At 46.1% G+C, this 24479-nt stretch overlaps 1 protein-coding gene across 1 annotated transcript in view; it reads right to left on the bottom strand.

The window, feature by feature from the left end:
* The window catches only part of wdr7 (WD repeat domain 7), a gene marked incomplete at its 3' end in the record, with an annotated part of 157500 nt that overhangs the window by 102042 nt on the left and 30979 nt on the right, over nt 1-24479 (bottom strand). Inside the window, exons 16-21 of the mRNA XM_080847060.1 lie at nt 21262-21495; nt 20484-20986; nt 16256-16356; nt 12575-12655; nt 10250-10368; nt 9743-9866 (exon numbers count right to left, since the gene is read on the bottom strand). Of these exons, the coding sequence (XP_080703186.1) occupies nt 9743-9866; nt 10250-10368; nt 12575-12655; nt 16256-16356; nt 20484-20986; nt 21262-21495 (1162 nt within the window). The remainder of the gene's footprint in view (nt 1-9742; nt 9867-10249; nt 10369-12574; nt 12656-16255; nt 16357-20483; nt 20987-21261; nt 21496-24479) is intronic.

Here is a 24479-nt window from a genome sequence, read left to right as displayed (position 1 = left end):
CCATACCCTATTTATCTCCCTCTCTTTTCCATACCCTAGTTATCTCCCTCTCTTTTTCATACCCTAGTTATCTCCCTCTCTTTTCCATACCCTAGTTATCTCCCTCTCTTTTTCATACCCTACTTATCTCCCTCTCTTTTCCATACCCTAGTTATCTCCCTCTCTTTTTCATACCCTAGTTATCTCCCTCTCTTTTCCATACCCTAGTTATCTCCCTCTCTTTTTCATACCCTACTTATCTCCCTCTCTTTTTCATACCCTAGTTATCTCCCTCTCTTTTCCATACCCTAGTTATTTACCTGTCTTTGGCCACTCCTCACTTGGTCCCTCTGTCTTTCTGTCTCTCTCCAACTCACTGATCCTTTCATCCCCATCCCACTCCATGTTTTCACACAGCCCTTTTCCTAATGTCTGTCTGTCTGTCTGTCTGTCTGTCTGTCTGTCTGTCTGTCTGTCTGTCTGTCTGTCTGTCTGTCTGTCTGTCTGTCTGTCTGTCTGTCTGTCTGTCTGTCTGTCTGTCTGTCTGTCTGTCTGTCTGTCTGTCTGTCTGTCTGTCTGTCTGTCTGTCTGTCTGTCTGTCTGTCTGTCTGTCTGTCTGTCTGTCTGTCTGTCTGTCTGTCTGTCTGTCTGTCTGAAGCAGCCCGGCGCATCAAACTGCAGCCGGCACAAGCCATCAGCCAGCTCCTCATCCATGAGCCAACACTCGTCCACAGTGCCTTTCGATTGGCTTTAAAACAGGCACAGAGGAACACGGGTACTTGCATACAATGTGTGTACATTCATACACGCAGAGACAGAGACAGAGACAGAGAGAGACAGAGAGAGACCGAGAGAGACAGAGAGAGACAGAGACAGAGAGACAAAGAGAGAGAGAGAGAGAGAGAGAGAGAGAGAGAGAGAGAGAGAGAGAGAGAGCATAGCGTGATACCCACTCCTTCTAGACACACAAAAGAGAGCAGCAAAATTCTGGAACCATCTGCAAACAAGCAAACCAGACAGGCACCACCACACTGCTGCCTAACTGAGGGATGGACACCCTGACAGAGACCCCTTCAACTACCTTGTTCAAAAACATGGGCTCAGCATGGAAGACTTAAGCATTGCCTCTAAACTAAGACAGTTAAAAGAAAGCAGTATAGAAAATTACACTAACTGCTGGAAGAACCAGATGAAAGAGTCCAGCAAGCTAAATGTATACAGAATATTAAAAAAGGACTACAAATTGTTACCATACTTAATCAAAATAAAAAATTATAAACGAAGAATTATATTAACAAAGTACAGGCTCAGCGACCATAGTCTTGCAGTAGAGAAGGGGCGGCACAGACAATGCTGGGTGGCTCCCGAAGGGAGACTATGCGTCCACTGCAACATAAACGCTGTTGAAAATGAGTCTTATTTTCTGACAGAATGTGCAAAATACCACAATATAAGAAATGCATATTACAACCAATTCGAAGACATCCACCCTGGTTTCACATAAACCTAACAAACCAACAAAAACTACCATTCCTCCTTGGGGAAAAAGAGACATGTAACATTTTAGCATCTGAATATGTGCAGTCCTGCCATTTCCTCCGAGAGCAGGCCATACCACCTATAAACATAGGCCTGAACTCATAGGTTTTGTATCTATTCTTATCTATTACTGTATATGTTTTTTTTTCTTTTCTTTACGAAATTATTATTATTGTAATGTTTTTTTTCTAATGTATTTATTTGTTTCATTTTATATTTATATAATTAATTTATCGGTTCCTGTATTACCGTTATAATTTTTACTGTTTACAGTGTATCGCACATTCATGCCAATAATGCAAATTGAATTGAATTGACAGAGACAGAGACAGAGACAGAGACAGAGACAGAGACAGAGACAGAGACAGAGACAGAGACAGAGACAGAGACAGAGACAGAGACAGAGACAGAGACAGACAGAGACAGAGACAGAGACAGAGACAGAGACAGAGGCAGAGACAGATAGAGACAGAGGCAGAGACAGAGGCAGAGGCAGAGGCAGAGACAGAGACAGAGGCAGAGACAGAGACAGAGACAGACAGAGACAGGCAGTGTGAGAGAAGCCAGTCTACACAGAGATTAGCCAATCTGACAAAACACCCCAGGAGACATTCAGAGGAGGAGAGGAGAGAGGGAGGGATAGAGAGGGAGGGATGGAGATGAAGGAATGAAAGGAAATGAAAGAGTGTCCATTCCTGCGGATCAAAGGGCAGCGGTGGACTGGGGGCGAGTTCAAGCTGGTGTGTGTGTGTGTGTGTGTGTGTGCATGAGGAGTCAACTGAAAGGAGCCACCAGCTCACAGGAGGCGTGCCAACACCTCTCAGCACTGAGCTCTCTCCTGGCATGGGCGCGTGCGCACACACACACACACACACACACACACACACACACACACACACACACGCGTCATGAGTACTCGTACACAAACACACTCCACATCAAAGGGCGACAAGCTGATGCGCACACATATATGTACACAAATGCACGCACACACCCTTCAAGCACACACACACTCCACATCAAAGGGCGACAAATTGACACGCACACACATATGTACACAAATACACGCACACACACTCGCCATGTGGTAATTCCTGCAGAGCTGCCCTATGTGGCCTCTTGACACTGGGCTGTTCCACTGAGAACCCACTGAACAGCCTGCTCCCCTCCTCCTGTGCCCAACCCTCCAGGACCTGGGTGCAGCAGTAAGACTTACTCAGGCAGCCAAAGGAGGTTGGAATATAGTGAGGATATACCGAAGGCTCACCACCCCATGCCTAGTCTCTCTCTCTAGGTCTCTCTGTCTTGGTGTCTCAGTCTCTCTCTCTAGGTCTCTCTGTCTTGGTGTCTCAGTCTCTCTCTCTAGGGGCCTGATTTACTAACAGGATTGCGCCCATTTCTGGCGTAAAATAGCGGTCGTAAACATAAAACGGTATTTACTAAGGGGGCACATTTGAGTAGAGTCGCATATTAACGCTTTGAGGGTGTGTACCTGCAAACAGGTGGGATGGTTCCGAAACGTGGGTGGTAACGTAGGCGTGAAGCGCTATTTAATGGGATGAGTGCGCCTAATGATGTATTGCGTCGTATTTACTAAACTGCCTGGCGAGCGCACATCTCTGATTTGCAGGGTAATTCTCCGCCTCATAAAAGCACGTCTTAACCAGGAAGCGCATTTCCACTGAGTCTGTAAACGTTGATATGGCAGCAGCAAGGCGACGACAGAGACAGAGCCAGAGAACAGAAATATTTTTTTCAACTCGTATAATTCATATATTCATAAATATGAAATTAAACTTTCCGAACGTAATTGGAGAAATTGATCGCACCCACATGCAAACAGTCCCACCTTCAATCCACGAACACGTTTACTGAAACAGAAAGCACACATATTCAATGAATGTCCAGGTCCATGTGATGCCAACATGACCATTACTTACGTGGTAGTGGTCTGTCCATGACAGTTTTATCTTCTGGAATAGTGCCATCTATCCATGATTGAGCAACGGTGATTTTGGCTACTTGGTAAATGTATTTGTTTCAGTGGGGATATATTGTAGTGAACTGCATGTCCCTTGTAGAACGTATTAATCTCGCCATGTACACATCTATATTGTTATAATAGACAGTTTATGCATTAATGCCACCAATAGCATATTATTTATAATCGTGTTCTTTTAAACATCTCGCTGTAGGTGATGGCGGGCAAAACAACAATATAACCCATTGAATCAGGTTCAGTGATTGAGCGAACGTGAACCAATATATCTATCTCTCTATATCTATTCGCTGAATCTTAGTTTTTTCTTCCTCGAATCTCCATGGTGGCAGTAACTTGCTAGCCTGGCCATTACCAGCCTGTGACTCCATTTCATTCCGTCTTTCCGTCTTTCCGTCTTTCCGTCTTTGAGTATGAGCTTGAAATCAATTCAGGCGGAAATACGTAGGCTGGTGTCACCAGGCTAGTAACTTGCTGGCAAGTTCTCCAGTCTTTTAACGGTGCGCTAAATAATTATTGCCCAGCGCGTATCTGGCTTGATAAATATCACGGAAAATGCGGGGAAACACCGTGCGTTAATGTGCGCCTGGCAAAGGTGCAGATTAAGATGCGTTCGCAAATCAATGTTAGTAAATCAGGGTCTTTAAAGGGTGGAGTAAGCACAGTTTGCCCAGCGCAGATCTGGCTTGATAAATACCACGGAAAATGCGCAAAAACACCGTGCGTTAATCTGCGAACGCAGATTAAGCAGCGCTCGCATATTAGTAAATCAGGCCCTAGGTCTCTCTGTCTTGGTGTCTCAGTCTCTCTCTCTGTCTTGGTGTCTCTCTCTCTCTCTCTCTCTCTGTCTCTCTGTCTCTCTGTCTCTCTGAGCATGTACCTGTGCTGCCATGGCGTCTGGCACAGGAGGAGGGAAAGGTCAGTTATTCAGTGCTCTGGCTCGTGTCTCTCAGCAGGGGCCTCAGGTGTGTGTGGCGCTGGGCGCAGGTGACCTTTCTGCTGTAATGGGTATGCTGCGGCGCGCCCAGCCTCGCCTTCACCACACACACACACAAACACACACACACACACACACACACACACACACACACACACACACACACACACACACACACACACACACACACACACCTCCTTAGACCACAACATTTGAGGACCAGCGCACACACACATAAATTCCACTACACTCAACACTACCGGCAGCTTCATAACTTCTGTTTTCAACTTATAATGCACGTGCTGCAGAAGGCACCAAAGCAGGCTTTCTCCTCAGGCAGAATGGCAGTCAAATAGTTTCTGTTTCTCCATTAAAGCCATAAGTAGATAGGCAATATAATACCCATACAGCTGGATCTATATCATTCCTCTTTGGAAATCAGATTATTTTTCTAGCAACTCAAATAATACACTATATGAGGCCATGGGCTGCGGCTATGTGATGTGATTCAACTTTTATAAGCCGAAAAAAAAAAAAAATCACATACATTTTTTTGGGGGTGCCTGAGGCAGACGTGGATTCACTTCCTGGTGAGACATGTAAACAAATAAGTAATAATTATTGACGAGTGGTGAGGGTGTGTGTGTATCGATCAGGGCTGCCATGTCCCTGTGTGTGTGTGTGTGTGTGTGTGTGTGTGTGTGTGTGTGTGTGTGTGTGTGTGTGTGTATGTGTGTGTGCACTGGCTGTGTGGGGCCATCAGGTGCATGCAGGAGCCTTGAGCATGACAAGGTGCCTGTGAAATCTGTGAGCACTGGCCCAGAACACTCATTAAGAAACCCAGCGCACAGGAATGGTGTACATGAGCCTGTGTTGTGTTTCTGTGTGTGTGTGTGTGTGTGTGTGTGTGTGTGTGTGTGTGTGTGTGTGTGTGTGTGTGTGTGTGTGTGTGTGTGTGTGTGTGTGTGTGTGTGTGTGTGTGTGTGTGTGTGTGTGTGGATTTGGTAATTTCATAACAGCAGCAGGGTGAAATCAGCAGGAAAAAGGTGAAGGTTAGACATTTAATTCTTCATCATTCTGTCTGAGTTGTATTTATACCTCAAGAAGAGCTAGCCCTTCAGATGGCAATAATAATAAAAAGGAGTTAGTATTAAGAACTCAATCAGAGCTAGATGGGAATTTGGTTAGGATAGAGGGACAAAACGGAATAGAGAAGAGAAGAGAAGAGAAGAGAAGAGAAGAGAAGAGAAGAGAAGAGAAGAGAAGAGAAGAGAAGAGAAGAGAAGCTTTGCAGAGGCAAACAAAGAGATGGGATTCCGTGACCCTGCAACCCTGCAGCCCTGCCGAGGTCAACCGCCCCCCTCCCCCCACAAGTGCTACCACGGTAACACAACACTGACCAGCGCCAGTTGCCATGGCAGCCATTCCCCTGGGTCCCTGGCTGCCTCCCGCCAGTGTCGGAGAGGCTCCATCGCCGCCTGAAACTGACAGTGCACAACACCAGTTCCAGGAAGATTCGCAAGCGATCACACACACACACACACACACACACACACACAGACACACTCACACTCACACACACGTTAAGTTCTACAATACAAAGCCAGAGATACAAAGACACACGCACACACACTCTTTACCGCAAAAGAACTGACACTGAGAGTCACTATGTCCAGTCTTGTCTTTGTGTCTCACACACACACACACACACACACACACACACACACACACACACACACACACACACACACACACACACACACACACACACACACACACACACACACACACACACACACACACACACACACACACACACACACACACACACACACAGGCTGAGAGGGCCTCAGAAGGAGGCTGCAGCTCCTTGCCCAGTCTCAGGGGATATCCCTTGTGATGCATGAATAATTCAGGCCTCACTCCAGATAAAAGCCCAAGCAAAACTTCCAGTACTCCACCTCCACTTCTCCTTCTCTCTATTTCTGGCGTGCGCCCCGTACGGAAGGCGCTGGAAGGCCGGCGGGGGATAAGTGGCACTAAGCAGGAAGACGGTGAGACTCACCTCACCCCCCCATAGAACTGAGATTTCTGGGAAAGAGGAACCTGCTCTCCTCTGTTCCCAACAATCTATCTATAGATAGAGACACACACACACACACACACACACACACACACACACACACACACACACACTACCTCCAAACAGCACTAAAGGACATGATCGCTCCTGACTAAACACCTGGGAAGTGTCTACCTGACAGGTCAAAAATCCTGCCGTCTCAGAGTTTCCGTAAGTCAGCAGCGATACATTTAAAACTTTTAAATTAAAATTGAAATGTTAAATAAACATAAAATGTCTGATAATAATGCTCAGAACAATGGACATATCCATTAACCTGGCATTTGTGTTACCAAAGAGTATAAATTAATAAGGGAACTATATCTTATTGTTATTATCCTATTTTATTAATTAATGAGAATCACAGCGTTCCAGAGAGAGTTCCTACTCCCATTAGACATGAGATCAAATATGTTCATCTGTTCTCTCATTGCGTTTCATTCTCCCTGAAGCTTCAGTCTTAGCTCCGGGGGCGTAATCTATCGGAAACATCAGCGGCTCTCTGGGTTAGTTTGATAGCCTATAACGTGACTGTAAATGCCAGCAACCTTAAGAAGGGTAAGACCTTTTTTTTCACTTCACTGTGGCACAATGTGGCACATTATGTTTGCCTAAACCACATTTTGCTGATGTTGACAAATAAACGATTTATAGAATTCATCTCGTCTCATAGTGCCATACTTTTGATGATAATCTTGTGTGGTTGGAGGCTGTATCAGAATAGGTTGTGCAAGAAATGTGCCTTCACAACGACCTAACAATGACCTAACTAACAGTAAACAACGACCTAACCAACAGTTAACAACAACCTAACTAACAGTAAACAACGACCCAACTAACAGTAAACAACGACCCAACTTACAGTAAACAATGCATTTCTGTAATAATTTTCATCTTTTCAGTTTTTCATCTTTCCTTCTTCAGCTTCATCTATGCTGCTTAAGCAGGACAGTTGGACAGTTTCTATTGCATCTAATTAGAACAAAGCAGTGTCAAACACAATCCTGCTGGTTGGTTTCTGTTCCAGCCTGCTCTATGGCAGACGGAGAGGATATGGACATTCATTCATGCTAAATTTAGCTTCCCACCCTACATGCAAATGCCCAGCCCAGGGATGACATCCCGGTAACAGTGATTAACTGAAAACTTTGAGGACGTTTATATTCTTTTGTCCGCCTAGGTGGACATTATATAGGCTACAATAGATTGGCATTTCTAACATGGACTGTTTAAACATGTGCCGGTAAGTTTCAGATTTGTCCGGTACAATACATTATTCCTTGACACCAGACCGGTGAGAGAGAGAGTGTATGTGAGTGTGCATGTATGTTTGTGTCTGTATGTGAGTGTGAGTGTGAGTGTGAGTGTGAGTGTGAGTGTGAGTGTGAGTGTGAGTGAGAGACAGTGTGTGAGTGTGTGTGTGTGTGTGTGTGTGTGTGTGTGTATATATGTGTGTGTGTGTGTGTGTGTGTGTGTGTGTGTGTGTGTGTGTGTGTGTGTGTGTGTGTGTGTGTGTGTGTGTGTGTGTGTGTGTGTGTGTGTGTGTGTGTGTGTGTGTGTGTGTGTGTGTGTGTGTGTGTGTGTGTGAGAGTTGGCATGACTGCTGATTGCTGTGCCTAAATGAGTTTAGTCAGTAAATAAAGCTGTGGCCGGTGGGCCAGTCGGCTGGCAGGAACTAATTGGTTAATGCTCTGAGAGTGGCAGCCAGACAAACACATCGGCAGGCCACACAGAACATGTGGCTCACATGCATTTTTTCTCCTCTCTATCTGACTTTCCATCTCTTTCTCACTCTCTCTCTCTCTCTCTCTCCCCCCCTCACTCTCTCTCTCTCTCTCTGTTTTATTAAAAATATTACACAGCAGTGAAAGATCCTCAGGATGTTATGGATGTCTGAGGTCACAGACAGTCCCTATGCCAGCGTGTGTGGTGTGTGTATGTTTGTCTATGTGTATGGCCTCTGATGGTCGACTGGGTTAGCTTTTCACACAATCACAAAATACATGAAGTGCATTCTCAAATTGTGACCTTGCCAGTATTGGGGATCAGACAAAACCTTTCCTTCCCTGTTTAATGAGGTGCCAATCACCTCCCACTACAGACGCAATAATTTTTTCACACTTTGAGACACCTCTGAAGCAAGGGCAGCTTTTGAATGAAAGCTGCATTTCACGCCAATCAATCAAACTAGTTCCATGTGTGTACTCTTGTAGAGTGAAATGGAGAGCTGAGGCTGATGGTTCTTGAGTGATGTGGGAGGAATATGAGGAAGTTCCTTTGTAATCAGAAAAAGGTCTCATATCTGAAAACTACTACAAAGTTTATATTCAAAATGGTTCCAAAAGGACTCTTCAAAACCCCTAGGAGAATCTTCTATGGGTTACATGGAGAACCCCTTGGATTTACAGCACACGGCAATTATTATAACACGTTCATTTTTACGAGAACGATGAACTGAACGCAACTTAATTAGAAATAATGAATTTGAACGGTGAACACGTTCATATTATCTGGGTCCGGTGCAACTGAGGTCTAGCTAAAACGTTACGGAATGTTTTCCTTCTACTGAGGAAAGACGCCGTCTAAATCGAATGCTTGCAACCTGTCATTGCTCAGTACCTGTTAAAAAGGCCATAGTAATTATTGCCAAGACAGAGCATATTTCGGTAAATGACCATATTTGGTAATTGCGTTGGTCATGTGATAGTGTTTTGATTTCTCTTCACGGCTTATTTAGATGGAGTGGCAGTTAACTTCGGGAATATTTTCACATAATTGAACGTTGCACTTTGTTGAAGTTGTGGGCGTCCATGTAGCCTACATGTAAGTTTGACATTGTGGTCTACCTTGTCATTATGTGTTTGTTAAAGTTTAGCTTGTTCATAATTGTTACGAGCACTGTTAATTAATCCAGCATGATGGTAGTGCTCGTGAACTGGCTTAGCATGAACTCCCTTAGCATAAACTGCAAATGTACAAATGACATGAACGTGAACGATTCACATTTACTTGTAGGAACTGAACTTTGAACTAGTTCATGAGAGGTGTGAACGTGCACAACACTGCCAGTAGCCCAGAACCATATACACACACACAAACCAAGTGGTTTCCACACATGCATACACACACCCCCCAAGTGATTTCCACACATGCACGGGTGACTTACGGGAGCTGACTGTGTCCACATACTGAGGCAGATATGGGGCCCAAAGGTCAATGGTGTCCTTCCTGCCAGACTGGCCAATCCTCCTCAGCTCAGCCAGCAGCAACGCCTGGGCCGCCTCCCTCACCTGCAGGGCATAACAGACATTAACAAACAAATAAACAAACACACAGCAAACACACAAACATGGGAGACATCTCAGAAGGATCTTCCAGGGAAGTCTTGATCAAATTGGATCAAAATGGTCTCTGACAGACAGATGATAGTCCTCATAGAAAACGTAGGAGGTCGAGGGATTCAGAGCACAAAATAAACTGTGTGCGTGTGCGTGCATGCGTGCTTGTGGGTGTGGGTGTGTATGTGCGTGCGTGCGTGCGTGTGTATGTGTGCGTGTGCGTGTGTTTGTGTGCGTGTGTGCGTGTGCGTGTGCGTGTGCGTGTGCGTGTGCGTGTGTGTGTGTGCGTGTGTGTGTGTGTGTGTGTGTGTGTGTGCGTGTCCTGCCCCTCTCACCTCCAGGCAACGGTCCTGCCAGCGGCGTGCCAGCATCTCCAGCAGAGGGGGTCTGAACTTGTCCAGTCCCAGCAGGTCTGGCAGCATCACACAGTGCATGGCAGCCAGCTGGCTCCATCCTAGAGGAGCACACAGCAACACACTCAGATTCACCGCCTGACACTCACGTATACAGCCCTCACACACACACACACACACACACACACACACACACACACACCCACACACACACACACACACACGCGCACGTTCACTCAGTCCACATGCACTGACCTGTTTCATTACCTGCCTGTCTTAACAAACATAAACGCTACAATATTGCTCAAGCCACTGTACTGAAACAACACAAGGATATACACACATGCCAACAGACATGGCTGTGATGACCATTATCTTTTCTTTTTTCTTTCTCCCCATCTCTCTCACACACAAACATACTCTCTCACACACACACACACACACACACACACACACACAAACACAAACAGAGCAGAACTGAAGTTGACATTCCCATCGTTCTGAGTCTTTCCAAACACACAGGATAATGGCCCTTCTGACTGATAGCACAGAGAGCACTGGTCACAGGTCCTCAACTCATATATTATATTGGGAATATATGGCTTTGGCATTGGTGATGCTTCAGTGCTGAACAGGGTGGGCTGGAAATGCATATGATGACAGACTTTAGAAGCACCAACAGGAAATGACATTCAAAATGCCAAAGAAATAGGGAGACATTTCTTTGTGTTCATCAAACTGTAAAATACTTACCATTCTCTTGTGAGGAAAGATTGGGTGAAAATTAAGAATGAGAATACATTCAGATGGAAAAACAATGCTTTCACAAAATATATACAGTGTTGCCATCAACTGGTTATTGCCATGACTGCATAAGCATAATACTGTACATAATTTTTCCTTAATTTCAAGTATAAGTATTCATTCAAATATAATTTTATGACAAAGATCATTATGATTTAATTCTCCTGGGAGCAATACTCTCTAGACAGACTAAATGAAAACCAAGCTACAATGCTATGATCTAATATCGCACTAATGCTATTACCCTAAATACTGTAAATGCCAGGAGGGACGGAGGCTGACAAGGGTTGAGGGAAGAGAGAAAGAGACAGAGAGAGGAAGAGAGGGAGAGAGAGAGAAAGAGAGAGAGAGAGAGAGAGCGAGAGAGAGCGAGAGAATGAGAGAGAGACAGGAACTACGGCTCAACATGCTTGCTTTTCTTGTGAGTTTCAGAAAGGCTTTATTTCAGATGGACAAAAGGATACAAAAATGAAGCAATTTCAACATTCATTTAGTCCAGGGGCACTTTTTACTAATTTACACAGATGTCAATTTGATCAGGAAAAGGCACATTTGAAAAGACATCTTCTATAAAAGAGGTATTTGAGGGAGAAAAAACTTGAATAAAAAACCCAATAAAGAATCAAATAGGCTCAACATGCTGAAGAACAGGCCTCCCAGTTAGGCTGATGAGTGAAGAAAAATGGATTTAGCAACAGCTTAAAAAGAGAGGAGAGACGGAGAGGAGGTGTGTTCTCAATCTGAGACCGGAGGGAAGTTGTGAGTGTGTGTGTGCGAGAGGGAGACAGTGTTTGAAGGTAGGGTTCTAATGATCCCTCTTTAGTGAAAAGAGCAAGCATGCAGACCATGAGAGTCACATTAAGCACAAACTACAGACAGAAGCCTTAGACAGACATAAAGACGAAGACAGACAGACAGGACAAGGACACAAGACCAGGATGTGAACTGAAACAACCAAAGGACAAAATCAAAACAAAAAGATTAAACAAGACCAGGACGGAGACAACCAGGACGAGACAAGATGAGACACCAGGGTAGACCAACACCGCACACACAAACACACAAACACGTAGACAAGATACTCCAAAATATAGGTGCGGAGAACAGGTGAAAAAGCAGCGCGGGGCAGATGACAGCACAGAGCGAGAGTGAGAGAGAGAGAGAGAGAGAGAGAAAGAGAGGTAGGGAAAGAGAGAAAGAGAAAGAGAGAGAGAGAGAGAGGAAGAGGGATGAAGCGCTGAAAAAGAGGGTTATTCAGGGAAGAGGGAGTGAGTGAGAGAGAGTGAAAGAGAGAGGAATGAAGCGCTGAGAAAGACACGGTTATTCGGGGAAGAGAGAGAGAGAGAGAGAGAGAGAGAGAGAGAGAGAGAGAGAGAGGGAAGGAGAGAGGGATGAAGCGCTGAGAAAGACAGGGTTATTCGGGGGAAGAGAGAGAGAGAGAGAGAGAGAGAGAGAGAGAGGGATGAGGCGCTGGTAAAGACAGGGTTATTCGGGGAAGAGTACCTTCGTTGACTGAGGGAGAGGGATGGAAAGCGGGGCCAGTGAGACTAGCCCCAGAGCCGGGCGTGGAAGTGGCAGCAGCAGCTTGCAGAAGAAGAGGAAGATAAGTAAAGAAGAAGAACAAATACAAACAAAAGGACAAACCAAAGAAAGGAAAGAAAGACACAAAGACTCCCCGCAGTTCCAGGTGAACAGAAACAGCAGTTAGCAAGGTAGAAACAGACCAAAGGAAAAGTGGAAAGAGCTGACAAACAGTTAGGTACTGGCTCTTGACAGATTGATCTCAAAATCCCACCTGATTTTCTGAATGTGAAACTTTGGGAAAAGGCAATACAGATATGACTGTGGTCATTTATAATGCTAACCTATGGAACATATTTACTGAGTAAAGTTCTCAGATAATGATATGACTATGCTTATGTATAATGCTAACCTATGGAACATATTTACTGAGTAAAGTTCTCAGATAATGATATGACTATGCTTATGTATAATGCTAACCTATGGAACATATTTACTGAGTAAAGTTCTCAGATAATGATATGACTATGCTTATGTATAATGCTAACCTATGGAACATATTTACTGAGTAAAGTTCTCAGATAATGATATGACTATGCTTATGTATAATGCTAACCTATGGAACATATTTACTGAGTAAAGTTCTCAGATAATGATATGACTATGCTTATGTATAATGCTAACCTATGGAACATATTTCCTGAGTAAAGTTCTCAGTATATTTCTCTGATGATGCCTTTCATATTCACTACAAGTCTGAAATTACCAAATCCATTTACTACTCACTACTACTACTGCTAAAATCACTAATACTACTACTGTATACAATTAAAATATACAGTTGTTCCTAAACTCAAAATATCAACTAACTAGGATTTAGTAGTTCCCTGATTCCCTGAGACTGGCTGTGAAAGGGGAACCATACATAAAAGACACACAACACACAGAGAAATCTTACCAACATCTCACAGGGAGACACACACAGATGACACACCACATACTAACTTTAGTGAACAGATAAAAGTGAGGTTTATACATGAGACAGTAACTCCTGGCAAACACAAAGGGTGTGTGAGAGAACTCAGTGGTCAGAGGCCTTCTGTCATTTCAAATCAGTGCAGATGGGAGATGAAGTCTCTTGCAGGTAGTGATGCCAGACAGAGCATGTTAAACCCTCAGCAGCTTTCAAACAAACATGCTCAGGACTTCAACTCCCATGAGCACTCAGTACAGGCTGGCATCCTGACTGAAACCCCCCCCCAACGAAAGAGGCAAATGAGCCCCCAGGTGAGCAGGCACAGCTCAAGCCATGCAGACAGTGAATGAGTCGCAAGAGGAACACAGGAAGAACACAGCAGTAGAGAGAAGAGACAGACAGACAGACAGACAGACAGCAGGGAGAGACAGAAAAATAAGAAGACACAAAGATAGAGAGAGAAAAGAGAATCCAGCCCGTGAGTGTTAGTGTGAGGAGTTGGAGAGGGGCTGCTAATAAAAAAAAAAAGGAAAATGTCACGCAAAGTTGCCATGAACACTTCTATATGCATGGGTGTTCATCAGCCATGATGGTGATGCCTTTGAAAGATCAACATCCCCCTACAGTCCCTTCAACCATCTTCTCCAGGAACACAAAGATTCTATCAGCAATCAGGGTCGGCAACAAATGTTGCTCTCTATGGAAACTCTGGGGCCCTTTGCCCAGTAGGAGAGCCTGCTGTTGTTAAGCCAAGCCATCTTCCAGATCTTCTCGTCTCCACACCTCTGCTTTCCCCCTGGTCAATGTGTGACAGGCCCGGAAAGATCCAGAACAAAAGCATTTGTTTCTCCCACCCCCCTTTTTGCCTTAACAAGGCAGGCACGCACCCCACGTTTCATCTTGGCACCCACTTTAAAGGAGGACTCCATTAAAAAACACTTCATAATACAACCTGAGAGCAGTTTCACAAACCAGTCCGGATCAATATGGCAGGAAACGAAATAGAGAGGGAGAAAAAAAAAAGAGAGGGATGGAGGAGAAGAGAGGACGATAAAGAACAAGAGGAGTGGGGGGCGAGGGGGGGGGGGGGGGGGGGGGACAAAAAGCTCTGCGCGTTGAATAACTTTCATTATCTCTTCAAACTTAAAGAGCACTCAGAAATCAATAGGCTTGGCGTGCATCAACAGCCAGCAATGCTTCTCGCTATTGTAAAGTCCAGGGAAAACCCTCTCAGATGTTTATATTTGCTCCGGAGAGGGCTGGGCCATTCCTTTAAGTTAGTTTGTTTTCCACGGTTGAGGATGGTTCTACGCGCAGCACGGCGGCGTGGAGCAGAGCGGCACTGGCACGTGTCAGAGAGTTTAACACGCTTGGTAAAAACACTTGAAGGAGCTGCGCGGAGCAACAAAGACATTAGCATGTAAAAGGCCTGTGGGTGCTTCTGGTGACAGAGTGCTCCAACAATGGGCTCAAGGCCATTCGGGGTCTATATGAACCCTTCAAGGGGAGAGGGTGTGTGTGGAGTGTGTATGTGTGTGTTTATGAGCGAGTGCCGTGTGGCATATGGAAATGCACCAAGAAGCTGTGGCGCCCACCTGGAATTGTCCCCCAAAACAAACCAAAACTATTTAAAACCTATACAATTATTTTATTATGACTAATAAACTTGATATTATTTTTATTACACCGTCAATAAACAAAATACAAAAATGATGACTTTCACTAGTAGGAGTTGTAGTAGCTGAGATAGAAGTAGGGAGAGATAAATAGCGTAGCTGTAAATTAGAAATAAATACATTTTTAAACCCTTTTCCAAAATGACAACCGTTATTGGCAAATTGAGTGAAATGATCTACAACCATAACAAGGTACAGTTTAGGGAAGATGGTCGTACTGATCAGTCATCTGGTTACAAGGCAACCATATTATTTACCTTTGTACTGCATAGACTTAAAAGCTGATCACTTAGAAATTGTGTGTAGGGCAAACACTTTGTCACATGAAAAAATATTAGATAGACAAATAATATCACATAGTACTGGAATAAGATAGATATATAAATATTAATACATGGTACTGGTATAAATCCCTCTCTATAAATCCTAAAAATATATCTAAAATACGACTTACTGAGATCCTATCAAATCTTTTTTCCAAAGTATCTCTTTCTCATGAATAAGTGAGAGGTGCAGAGGTCTTGGCCTTCTGTCTGAGAGTGCCTGTGTGCGTCAGCTCAAGTATTTGAGATTACACCTTACCGCTTGGACGCCATACTGCACCCTCTCATTCATTTATAAAGAGGAGCACTCACACTCTGACCTGGACCGCTGTCAAAGCAGCAGTTACACACAAGGGCAACTGGACTTTAATAGTCCTCAGAGAGATGGGCTCTATGTCTGAGATAGCACTCCACCATGGGAGTTTAGTCCCCAAGGTGTGTGTGTGAGTGTGTGTGTGTGTGTGTGTGTGTGTGTGTGTGTGTGTGTGTGTGTGTGTGTGTAGTGTGTGTACATGTACCCTGCTGTACGGGTGCTGGGATGGTGTGGGGAGGGGTATTTGTGGGATGGCTGACACCCCTGGGGTGTGTGTGTGTTCTTATGCAAGGGGGGAGTGTACCCCCTGTGTGTGCTGCATGTAACTGAGAAAGTGTGTGCGTGTGTGTGTGTGTGTGTGTGTGTGTGTTGCACTGCAGTCACCTTGTTTGATCTGGGCCTGCATGGCGGGGCTGGAGGCTGGGGGCGGCGGGCCGGTCTTCCTCAGGGTCTCAGGGGTGCCCGGTCTGGGGGGGCTGAGAACACAAAAGACCAAATCAAATATTTAGCACCGGCAGGCCCCGGCTCTCTCCCCTAATGTCATTCATGAGGCCTGCCCATTCTAGCAGGGCCACTGTGTGCTCTTGCGTACCCGTGTGGAGGAAGCTGCATTCATGTACAGTTTGTGTGTGTGTGAGTGTGAGTTTTAAAGCTCACTCGTAACAATGTAGTCTATTTCTAGACATGTTCATTTCTTCAGTGTTCAGTGTTCTTCAGTGTTCTTCAGTGAAAGTACTCTGTGTCCGGCGGTATGACTACAGACTGGTTGGGCCTTGTAGTGGGCTGGCTCTATTAGGGCGGTGAGGCAAAGGCGAGAGCCCTGGTTAAAGCCTCATTATCTCCTAGCACCTGCCTGTGGAAAGGAAGCATTAGCCGCCTTGCTCCCCACCGACTCGCTTTTCTCTCTTTCCCCTTTCTTTAATCACCCACTCCCTAACCCCTTTTTTCCACCCCCTCTATCCCCTCCTCCTAACTCTCAACACCCCCTCCTTTCCATCCATGAACTTAGCCCTGCTTCTGATTCTGAACTTGCTATGTTATGCTAATGTGCTAACTGTGTCCACGTCTACACACACACACACACACACACACACACACACACACACACACACACACACACACAGACACACACAGACACACAAACACACACACACACACACAGACAGACACACACACACAGACACACACACACACACACACACACACACACACACACACACACAGTCTCCTGTAGTGATTGTTACAGCTGGGTCTTGGGCAGCTTTTCAAACAGCTCTGCTTCATTTGGCTTGGCTGAGAGCACCTGTTGCATGTGCCCTAATGAAAGGCCGCTCTCGTCGGACCAATGCGGTGAGCCTACATGGCTTCTCACACTTAGCCAAGGACATTTTCACCAGAAGAAAGATCTGAAAGGCAGGAATTCTGTCTAATAGCCACTGGCCTGAAAGACTGAAACCGCAAAGAATTCTTCAGTTCCTGCCGTCTGTTAAGAACTCAGGGAACCGTTAAGAGGGAAAACGTTGCAAAGTAAAAACATGGTGGAAAGGAAAGAAAGAACAGAAAAATGCACTTCCCCAGAACAATATCTACAATTTCTCAAAAATGTTGCTTCATGAGACTCTAGTCCACATTAGTAAATACCAAACATCTATACAAAGACAAGTGAATGATTTGTTAAAAACTTTCTTGCCGCCCAACTTTCCAATGACAATCCTAGGCGACACCTATTTCAGTCTACTACAGTGGCATGAAAGAGGGGTTGTTGTGAAATATTGAACGTTGTCTGGTTTTCAGTCTCTTCTCGATCACCCGTTTCCCTCGGTCTTTCCTTCTCTCTTTCTCTCAGTACTAATCCAAGAGCATAACACGCGCGGCGCACACACCGTGCTAAGGTCTCGATCGACTGGGCTTCATGAAATCGCCATCTCCTGTGCAGATGCTAAATCTTTCACCGCCCAGGAAGCTCAAACCATCAGCCTTGTCTCCACATGTGGCTGTATGCTGCACACACCCCAGCTATGGGTAACAGCTCAATACTGCCTCCGCCACAGAGCACCGGCACCCCAGGAGCTCCAGCTCTTGGCCCCGCTCCCATGCCACCCAAACTGGGGCAGTGCCAGCGAGAGGAGAGACTGCCTACCTGGAGGTGAGCTCACCTGCCCAGGCTCATTACAGCCCCACTGGCCTGGGTACACCCCCCATCACAGCAGTCAAAGTCAAAGCTGGACCACCAGCAGACCACAACATCGGTAAACAACAGACAAACTGGAGGAAATGAATCCAGGCCTAAGGGGAGAGGTATAGAGGCAAAGAGATATAGGGGGAATGATGACAGAGAACGTAAGGAACTATGTGTTTAGGAGACATAGTGTGAGTGAGAAATAAAGAACATGAGAGAGAGAGAGCAAGAGAGAGAGAGGGGGGGGGGAAGAGAAAAAAACAAGAGAGGGAAAAAGACTAGAGTGAGAGAGAGAGAGAGAGAGCGAGAGAGAGAGAGAGAGAGAGCGCAGACATTTCATCTTTAATGTCCAAACCTACGAGTTTCTCTGAATTTTGGATCATGCTGGTTTGAAGTTTGAAGTTTGTTTACTTGTTGTTTGTTTGGTGGAGAGGTGCACCAGTGTCTAAGAGACAGAATATCTGATCATGAGACCATGACCAGCATTCTCATCTGCAGCGCTTCCTCAACCAGCCATCATCCAAATGCAATCTTCACAAAAGACTGCTTTGCCTTATTAAGTATTCAGAGTAAAAATGCCAAAGTTAAACTGAACAGAACATTCGACCCTTCACTTGTCTGGACATTGAAGTTTTTTCATGAATACAGAATTTAAAGATACAGAGTTAAAAGGATCTTTCTAAAGCACTGTACCTTTTCTTTTCATTGCAATCAAATGTGTTATTCAAACTATACAAAACTGAATCTGTAATGCCATTTTACACAATCTGATTCTTAGTGCCATTTTCATTACACCATAAAGCATTACAGCATATCTCTGCATCTTTATTTTTAAAAAGGACGCTGCAACAGAACTCACTTCTTCAAACAGCCTGCATTTTCCTTTAATTACACAACCATACAAAACACTTTCTTCAGCTCTCTCTACTCTCTGTTGCTTGTAGAAATAGCCTTTCACTAAATGGATGAATGCAGCGATTGACGTATTTAGTGTTGACTTACTTATTTTCCACCAGCGTCATCTGAAAGCGCTGCTGAATGACCTATCCTTTCATAGTGTGGTTCTATAGTGTCTGGAGTGCTGTGACCGTATGACCTATCCTTCCTAGTGTGGGTCTATAGTTTCAGGAGTGCTGTGACCGTATGATCTATCCTTCCCAGTGTGGTTCTATAGTTTCAGGAGTGCTGTGACCGTATGACCTATCCTTCCTAGTGTGGGTCTATAGTTTCAGGAGTGCTGTGACCGTATGACCTATCCTTCCTAGTGTGGGTCTATAGTTTCAGGATTGCTGTCTGACCTATCCTTCCTAGTGTGGTTCTATAGTGTCAGGAGTGCTGTTTGACCTATCCTTCCTAGTGTGGGTCTATAGTTTCAGGATTGCTGTCTGACCTATCCTTCCTAGTGTGGTTCTATAGTTTCAGGAGCGCTGTCTGACCCATCCTTCCTAGTCTAGTTCTATAGTTTCAGGAGTGCTGTCTGCTACTATCCTTCCTAGTGTGGTTCTATAGTGTCTGTGGTGCTGTGACCGTATGACCTATCCTTCCTAGTGTGGTTCTATAGTTTCAGGAGTGCTGTGACCGTATGACCTATCCTTCCTAGTGTGGTTCTATAGTGTCTGTGGTGCTGTGACCGTATGACCTATCCTTCCCAGTGTGGTTCTATAGTGTCTGTGGTGCTGTGACCGCATGACCTATCCTTCCTAGTGTGGGTCTATAGTGTCTGTGGTGCTGTGACCGTATGACCTATCCTTCCTAGTGTGGGTCTATAGTGTCTGTGGTGCTGTGACCGTATGACCTATCCTTCCCAGTGTGGTTCTATAGTGTCTGTGGTGCTGTGACCGTATGACCTATCCTTCCTAGTGTGGTTCTATAGTGTCTGTGGTGCTGTGACCGTATGACCTATCCTTCCTAGTGTGGTTCTATAGTGTCTGTGGTGCTGTGACCGTATGACCTATCCTTCCTAGTGTGGTTCTATAGTGTCTGTGGTGCTGTGACCGTATGACCTATCCTTCCCAGTGTGGTTCTATAGTGTCTGTGGTGCTGTGACCGTATGACCTATCCTTCCCAGTGTGGTTCTATAGTGTCTGTGGTGCCGAGACCGTATGACCTATCCTTCCCAGTGTGGTTCTATAGTGTCTGTGGTGCTGTGACCGTATGACCTATCCTTCCCAGTGTGGTTCTATAGTGTCTGTGGTGCTGTGACCGTATGAACTATCCTTCCCAGTGTGGTTCTATAGTGTCTGTGGTGCTGTGACCGTATGACCTATCCTTCCCAGTGTGGTTCTATAGTGTCTGTGGTGCTGTGACCGTATGACCTATCCTTCCCAGTGTAGTTCTATAGTGTCTGTGGTGCTGTGACCGTATGACCTATCCTTCCTAGTGTGGTTCTATAGTGTCTGTGGTACTGTGACCGTGAGCTCATACCGTGTCGGGGCCTTCTTCATGTGCTCGCCCACAAAGGTGGCGTTGGTCATGCCCATGAGCGTGTTGGCCAGCGAGATGACCGACAGCAGGTGCTGCGTGGTGACGGCGCGCGACACGCCGTAGGTGCCCTTGCCCACGATCTCGGACACGGACAGCTTCCGGCCGTCCTCGGGCCCAGCGCCCAGCGCCAGCTGCCTGAGCAGAGACTCCTTGAAGGTGGGCAGCATGAGGGACATGTGGCCACCGCGGGAGATTAGGCCGAAGGAGATGGGCGTGTGGGGCTTCAGCATGCCCAGGCGGCTCAGGCACACCTCGTCCAGGTTGCCGTTGAGGCCCCAGGCGTGGAGGCACGACATGAAGAGCTTGGCCGTGTCCATGGTCAGGTTGTACTCCAGCAGGCTGAGCGACTTGGTCCTCTCCTCGCGACGACGCATCTCCTCTTCCTCCTCGTCATCCTCATCCAGAAGATGCTCCTTGATATTCTCCTTGATGGTCTCTTTCACCTTGAGAGCACAAGAAGAAGACATGGATGTCGGAGGAAAAAAGGATGAGGAAAGGAACCAGTGTATTGAGTGGCAATGATTTAGACTGAATGAATACATTTGATTATAAAAAAAAATGATCACCAATGCATGTTTCATGATTTTAACACCAATACTACTACTTATACTACTACTCTTACTAAAGGCACCATTTCAGGCCCTTCACTGTTTTTAACACATAGGTCTGGTTTCATCTTAAACTGCTGTGATGAAACTTCCTCTGCTTCCCTGCTGACCTGTTTAAAGATCTTGCTGGCAAGCAGGGAGCCTCCTTTGTCCACCCCGCCCGGGGCCTTCTGGAGGGTCTCTGGGGAGACCAGCATGGGGCTTGGCCTCTGGGCCTCCTCCGTCAGCAGCTGGATGATGACGGCCTCCACGTCGAAGAAAAGCACATGCATGTCTGAGTCCGTCACGTTGGTCTTCATGGCCTGGACCACAAGTGCATTGTGGGAGTACTTGGGCAGGTTCCCCTAGAATCACAAAGAAAGGCTCCAAATAAATAAACAACAATACCGTTGACAGGGAGAGAAACATGGCTACCTTCAACATGCTTAGACATCCCAGTTTTACTCAGCTCAGTGCCAGCATCTTTTCACCAAACCCCCAACCGACCAGCAAGATAAAATTAGTTAGAGACATAATCATTCTTTCTGAAGTCATGGCTCATTTAATATCTGCCTGTTCGATAGTAATCTGCGTACGATCCATATGCATACAGGATGTGGCTTACGTCAATTACGGCCACTGGTTCAGCTATCTCATTATAGTATTTCAAACCATGGACACCAAACTTTCGACTCGCTCATGGAAACTTGATAATCACAGGATTCTAATGGACTAATTTCTGACTACTGCTCAAGCACATTAGTCAAAGCTTGCCGCTGTGCATATTAATGTGCTCATCTGCAGGTCTACGCAATAATCCCAAACATTTCTCCTCTAATGCCTCCCCCAAGCGTTCATTGGGCCTCATCTCATTTTCAACCAGGACGGGTTTAAATTGCTGCCTTGCTAATTGCAATTCAATGTTAATTCAATTACTGAGGCACCTGTGTAGCATTCCTAGTATTGGAAAGGATGTTTACCCTTGAAAAGGCCAGTTCTCTGATGACTCTCTGGCCAAGAGACCACATTAGTTTCTCCTCATGGAGGACAGGGAGGATGCCAGCCCGACCGGCCCAAGCCCACTTCCCCCTCCGCACGCCCACACCCCAACACACACACACACACTTACGCACGCACACACACACACACACACACACACACACACACACACACACACACACACACACGCGCGCACGCACACACACACGCACACACACACACACATAAAACATACAGGCACACACACACCAGCAAGCACGCACACATGTGGACACACACACACACACACACACACACACACACACACACACACACACGGACACGCACACACAAACACATGCACTCAAGCACGCACGCACACACACGCACGCACACACACACACGCACACACACACACGCACACACACCCCTCCCTGGTCCTCTTGCATCTGGCCCTGAGCGTTCAATAGGCATCACAGTAGCGTCCATCGCAGACAATTAGCACGCAGAGCCTGTGCATTGTCCCCGTGTTCAATGGCAGTTAAGGGGCATGAATGGGGCCTTGCGCCTGCCTGAGCGATCACAGGACTGGAGGAGGGCGAGGGAGAAGGAGGGAGAGGGGTAGAGGAGCTGGCCTGGCCCTTACCTCATTCTCCTGCTGAGGAAGAGGAGGGGGACATCAAAAATAACTTGAAATAAAAACACCAGCTGCTGTAGAACGCTATGACATATAGACAAACAGTTAACTAACCTCATGAGGGGTGGTGGTCATGTCTTAAGGCTCAGAGGTTTATAAGGAGCTCACACACACACACACAGACAGGACAGACACGAACACTAAACAGCACTGATCCTGCATGAACAGGAACATGCCTCTGGACTATCTGGAGCTGAGGGGCTAGAGCCAAGATGGCAGCAGGCAGGTCAGGGGCTCATGCTCACTTTGAAGAGGAGGACGGGGTGTGGGGGGTGTGTGTGTGTGTGTGGATGTTTGGGGGGTGAGGGCTCAGGAGGCCTGGCTTGGCTGTCTGGCTGATGAGGCACGAGCGAATCAGCTCTGCAAGGCGTGCAGGCTCCGCGCCACGCTCGATCATTTGACAGATGTCTGCTTCTCCCCGGCACCTCATGCTGTCCCCGTACCTCACAACAACAGCTCCACACTCACTGCTCACCCAGGCCTGATGGGAAAAAGCTGCTCATATAATACCGGTGGTCATAAGCACCTTACAAACAACTGGAACCACTAGATGCTTCTCTATGCCATTTTATAATGACTGCATCACACAACTGTTCCATCAGATTGGGATCATTCGAAGGGAACTCGGAACGCTGATTAGTATACTTTTGAACTCAGCATCTTTTCCCCTCATATGGCAAATCAGATTTTCAGTTAATTCCATTAATTGCCACCATTTATGTTAACAAACATAACAAAACCCATTTTGTTCATTTTAATATCAAACTGGGCAGTTTCAGTGAGTGAACACACACACACACACACACACACACACACACACACACACACGAGCATCAGGTCAGACTGACGGAGAGCTCATCCACCTGGCCACACAGCAGGCCACACACATCCACTTATACATCACACACACAGAAGGCAGAATAGAGAGAGAGAGGCCACACTGCAAGCTCAGAGTAACCACCTCCCTCAACACCAAGTACACACACACGCACACACACACGCACACACACACACACACTCATTCACATACGCACACAAAGGAGAGGGGAGGGGGTTGGACAGATTTTCAGGTGTCCCTTTGGACAGCCACTGAACCCACTGACCGTATTCATCAGGTCTGGCGGTACAGTCACAGCCTGACTCCTCTGGTCTTCCCTGCACCTGTCTCTCGCTCTCCCACTCAGCATCCACCCAGTCAATGGAGGCACACTGCCCTCTAGTGGACATTTAGTTTACAGCAACTGAACAAAGGCAATATCCCATTTATCTCCCCCCCTTCTTCCCAACGTACACCCTTCATCCCTCCCATCGTTTGTTATGTCGCCTTACTGTGCGAACTGGCACAGGTGAGGAAGAGTCCCATCAGAGCGTAGGAGAAGAACCCAAAACCCTCCCTAACTTGCACACAGACACCCTAACCGGCGTGGTGTCCACACTCCAAGCCACACATCACACACTAACAGGCTTCTGCCCCTTCTGCCCTGAAGCCCAGGGGGCTACCACTCCAAAGAGTGACATGTTCCTCTAAGGCCTTCTGGAAGTCACCGGTGCATGACGAGACACACATAGACACACACTCAAATCAGGGACACAGCAGAATTATTTATTTCAGGGATATGATGGCACTATCTGTATTTATATATGTGTGTGTGTGTGTGTGTGTGTGTGTGTGTG

This window comes from Sprattus sprattus (assembly GCF_963457725.1).
Source record: "Sprattus sprattus genome assembly, chromosome: 11".
Taxonomy (NCBI): Eukaryota; Metazoa; Chordata; class Actinopteri; order Clupeiformes; family Clupeidae; genus Sprattus; species Sprattus sprattus.
The sequence above is the reverse complement of the archived record's forward strand: the minus strand, read 5'-3'. Positions and strand labels throughout refer to the sequence as shown.